Source organism: Apis dorsata, unplaced genomic scaffold (assembly GCF_000469605.1).
Source record: "Apis dorsata unplaced genomic scaffold, Apis dorsata 1.3 scaffold_156, whole genome shotgun sequence".
Taxonomy (NCBI): domain Eukaryota; kingdom Metazoa; phylum Arthropoda; class Insecta; order Hymenoptera; family Apidae; genus Apis; species Apis dorsata.
The window spans coordinates 275,282-280,288 of NW_006263446.1; the positions used below are offsets into that span (position 1 = coordinate 275,282).

General features: G+C 29.1%; 2 protein-coding genes across 3 annotated transcripts in view; both read right to left on the bottom strand.

The window, feature by feature from the left end:
- LOC102677788 overlaps positions 1-5,007 on the bottom strand; it is an 85,038-nt gene that overhangs the window by 37,770 nt on the left and 42,261 nt on the right. The gene's annotated exons all lie outside the window — the stretch shown is intronic.
- LOC102677429 lies at positions 1,800-4,752 on the bottom strand. The gene is made up of 3 exons (XM_006613523.2): positions 4,374-4,752; positions 2,547-2,658; positions 1,800-2,317 (listed from the first exon to the last, which is right to left on the bottom strand). Exons 1-3 carry the CDS (start codon positions 4,497-4,499, stop codon positions 2,112-2,114), a joined length of 444 nt encoding a protein of 147 aa, XP_006613586.1. The 5' UTR covers positions 4,500-4,752; the 3' UTR covers positions 1,800-2,111.

Here is a 5,007-nt window from a genome sequence, read left to right on the forward strand (position 1 = left end):
TAATAGAATGGATTAATTTATGTTAGTATCTTAAATTATAAAGAATAAGTAGGTAAAAATTGAAAAGGACAAAAAATTGTTTTGAATTGTACAATATAATTTTTTATAATAATTTTGAAAATATGTATAATATAATTTTATTTGCTAAATTTATTTACTTAAAAATATGTGTATTATATGTATTAATTACTTAAAAAAAAGTAACTAATTCAATCAGAAATGTCAATGTCAAAAAATCATTCTATATGTTATATTTTAACAATAAATATTTTTAGTTCTTACTTATACATAAAATTGATAAACTTAATTCAAAAAAAAAAAAAAAAAAATGTAAAACTTCTGTTATTTACCTCTTACAATTCTTTTTTCAATTTTTAATATTTATTAATAGTTTTCTTAATTTTATAGAAACTTTTATAGAGACCATTTGAATACTTACTTGTAATTCTCTTTATTTTACAGTTTTTGGTATTTTTAAACAGTTTTCTTAATCTTACAAATACTTACCTTTTGCCATTTTGCAGTTGGATGATTACTATATAATAAAATATATCAGAAAAAATAATTTTAAACCTATCAATTTCTACATCTAATTGTAAAATTCAGAAATTGATAATATTTTCATTATTTTATATCTGAAAAAAGAAACATCATCTTTGAAATTTTTTCATAGAAGAATTTAATCTCAGAAGAATTAATTCATGAACTTTGAAAATATACTAAACGAATTTCATTCATTTGAAATAAAAATGTTTTAAAAAAATATTTACAATGATATTATTAAAACTATTAAATTTAATGTTTATATTATTTAAATTTTTTACTATTAATTTCTTCCAATCACCGATCAATCCTCCCAACATTATTCCATTTCCTCGACAACGGTCTAACAATACAATTCCATCATCGTACATATTTCGACCGATTATAATCCATATTGTTCTCATTGTACACACGTAATGGATTTCGAATCGGTAAATTTATCGATACGAGAGAAAGGAAAGTTAAATAAAAACCACATGGTTGAATTACGATGGAATGAGACGAGTAACTTCTCTTCGAGGATGCTTATTCCTTACAAAAACAGGGGGAGTGTTTACAAAGAAGAAAGCGACCATAGAGAGATCTGGCGGGGAATTAAGTTTTCACAAGTAAAAGCATCGAAATGGCTTGGAAAAGCAAGTGGAAAAGTTGGTGGTGGTGCGAAAAAGACGAGAGCTCAAAGGAGGGGATGAAACCGGAAACGACACAGAAAGACAGGCCTCCCGCCTCTCTTCTGTCGCGAGAATACCTCTCGGTTGAATGGTGCTCGATATTCTCTTCTTTTTCTTTTAATTTCTTTTTCTGTCGCAAGAACGAAGACAGATTGCCACGCGGTGAACCCTGTTTCCTTTGCTTCCATTCGATTGCTTTTCTCTTTTCATTCGTACCTTCGAAGAACGTTTCATTCGTTTTCTTTCTTATCTATTCGTCCATTCTATACTTTTGTCTCTCAATAAAGGAAACTATTTTTTTCTCCGTATCGAATAAGAAGACTCGAGAGCGTGAGCTGTAATCGGTTACGATTGTTGTTTTTAAGTTAGGTTAGGAAAAAAATACAACCGATTACTATAATTATTGCTATTATTAGTAAAATTGATATGAACTTGTAAGATTTTCACGAATATAATTTGTACAAAATTTCTGTTTTGAACATAATTAAACTAATTAAACTAATTCTTTGCTAATTCTGAAATAAAAGAAAATGCCTAGGATTTTATTCACACTTATAGAATAAAACTTGAATACTTTTTTTGTAGAAAAAAAATATCTATTTCTTGATTTTGTAAGATTTTCAGCAATATCTAAAGCTTCTTTGCCACATGATCATTTGCTATCAGGAAAAATACACCATCTATACATTATTAACCTAATAAAATTAACTTAATCTAACCTAACTTAATCATCAAAGCTACATGATCAAAGAATTGGAAATATTGAATCGATACGAAAGGAAATTTGGAAAAATATTTGCTTATAAGATTATCTGACAAAGAACTTGTGGTTCTGAAGGTTGTAGTTTCAATTAAGAAACGCTGTCACGCCACCTTTAGTACTCTTTGGCAATGCAATTAGCCGGGTTCGCCACTTCTGCCAAAGGTATCCCTTAAAAGGGCTGAAAGCGCGTGATAATTAAGACACCGGTGCCACTTGCAAGAATAATTAAGTACTGGGGACCGAATAGCGGTCGATGCTTCTTTCCTTGGGGAGATGGATGTGTAGGTGGTGCGGTGATCGCTCGAACGAGCACGCTCGTGTCGTCGGTTCAAGAATATACCTGTGAAAATTAAGTGAGGTTAGGAAATGTTGAATGGGAACGGTGATAATTTGATAGAAGTTGATGAACAAGAAAGATAGCACGTGGTTAGCTTAATATATGAAAAGTTTTAATGGAAAGAGGAAAAAGATGATATAAGAGGTTTGAGAAAACATACATTTTGAGAAGAGAAAGAGATTTTATAAGTAGATTTATTTTAAAAATATAAAAACAAAAAAAATACTTAGACCTGGATAAAAAGAAAAATGTCGCTTCTGGGAATAGACCTTCCCTAATAGAATTCCAAGAATTCGAATGAAGAATATGTTTACATTTTTACAGCGAAATCCATTAACAAATACCTAAAACCAAATAAAATAACAAATATTAAAATAATTTAAAAATGCATACAAAATAAAATAATTTTATTTTAATCATTGTTCATACAACAACTTATTTTAATATAACTCAATTATAATATAACACGATATATCAATTATCGTATTGGCTTTTTAAACGCAGTTCAATTTTAATAAAAAAAAAATTCTTTAAATTTCTCAAATTAATTTCAAATTATTATTCAAATAAAAATCAAATAATTTGATAAATGACCATTGAATAACCTAAAATTTACATCGAATTTGATCCCAATATTATTAATGGGAAATTATCTTTCTCCGCTTGTTTATTTAAAAACACGATATTAAAGTCAAAAATTGGCAAAAATCATCGAAATATCTCTTATTTTCAATCTCGAACGAAAAATATATCTCGCGATAAACGATTGGATAAAAGGGATCGGACAAGGAGGTTGTCTATTGGCCGAGAATCAGTTGCCAACTCGAACGACGCAAAAGTCACTTCGATTTCACGGTTTAAGAGACGCTCGATCCGAAAGTCGCGCGCGTGAAATTCTTTTTTTTTTTTTTTTTCGACGATAGAAATTGAATTTTCCGAGTTTTCGAATCGGCGGCGATTCGATTTGTTCCATGATGTCAGCGTCCGACGAAACTTTGCCGAGTTAACGATTGAACGCGATCGATTCTGGCTCTGGAGGGAAAAAATAAGGGCGAAGAGAACGAGGGATTGATCGAATGTTACTATCGATGCGTGATATTAAAAGGGGAATTAGAACCAGAGGCATGGAAAAATTAGGCTGATTTTTTTCGAGTTAAAATAAAAGGAAAAATTGGAGTGTAAAAGATTATTGTTATTGATTTTTTAATTAAAAGTGAAAGGAAGTGTTCGAGAAATTAATGGACGATTGTTCGAGTTAAAGTAAGACGGAGTTGAAGAAAAAGAAAAATAACGTTTGAGGCTTTATTTTTTAGTTTAGTTTGAGTGACAATTTTTATCAATTTTTCAATTAGTAATTAAGAAACAAAGCCTTAAAATACAATTTTTCTATTTTAAATTCTTTATAAAATTAGTTGATGATGAATTGTTATATATTGAAAGCTGCATTTATTATAATAAAACCTAAAAGTAAAATTTAATTTATCGTTTAATTCTATCATTAAATTCTTAATTTTGCAATCACGTAATTAACAATTGCCAATTTTAATTTATCCTTTATAAATTTATAAATACCTTTATTTTCATTCAATTAATTTAATTCAATTTCAAACAATACAATTCAACACACAACAAAAGAATATTTTATTATAGACTTTGCTTTTACAGAAATCATATTATAAAATACACGCTGTGAATCAAGCGTATCTTTTAAATTAATTGAAATTTACATGCGAATTAAATAATTTTAATTAAATAAAAAATATTTTTATCCCAAAATTTTTTTCCAATTTCTTTTTTTCACAACACCGATTCACTTTAACTAAAATTGCAATAAATTGCATTAAAAAAAAAAAAAATCTATTCATCTTCCAAAAAATCTTCCAAAAAATCATCTTCGTGCAAAGATACCTTTCGTTCTAAAATTTTTCCAATTTTTTTTATTATTTTTCAAAGAATATCGCCTCTCCATTTCATTTCTCCAATTTATCACAATTTTACAACAAAACTCGTTCCATATTGAGGCCACGACATTTCCAGAAAAATTTCAACCTGAAATTACCTTCATTACCCTCGCTACCTTGGCATTATCCCCTTTGGTACACGAATATCGTGCCCTTTCATGTTCCCCATTTACCCCTCCGTGCCTTTCCTTAACAATGCACTTAGACGCCATTACTGACAGCATGGCGTCAAATAACGCGGTGACAATAAAATTAAAACTATCCCGGCCGAATGGAACTGAATGCGCATTCAAGCACCTTCAATTCACACCATCACCACGATATTTCAGATCGCATTATCACGTTATGAAATATCGACGACACAATTGCACTCCATTTGTTCTTGTCTTTTTAACCCGTTGATCGATGCGCTAGTAATTTTGCAGCTTGGAACGATCAGAAGACTGAATAATTGTGCGGCAATTTTTCGAAAGAAGACGATATCGTGATTAATAAACTGGGCAGGTGGATAAAATTATTATTTTTTATAACGAAATATCGAATTGTGCTTCATTGAGGATTGAGAATTCTTAAGAATATTCTTTTTCTTCAAATATTAAACAATATTTTATAATTATCCATAAGGAGTATTTAAAATAAAATTTTTATATCCATAAATAGTGAGGAAAAGCAGAGTGAAAATGTTGAATTGAAATTCTTTTCCCTATTTTATTCTTTGTTAAAAAAAAAAAA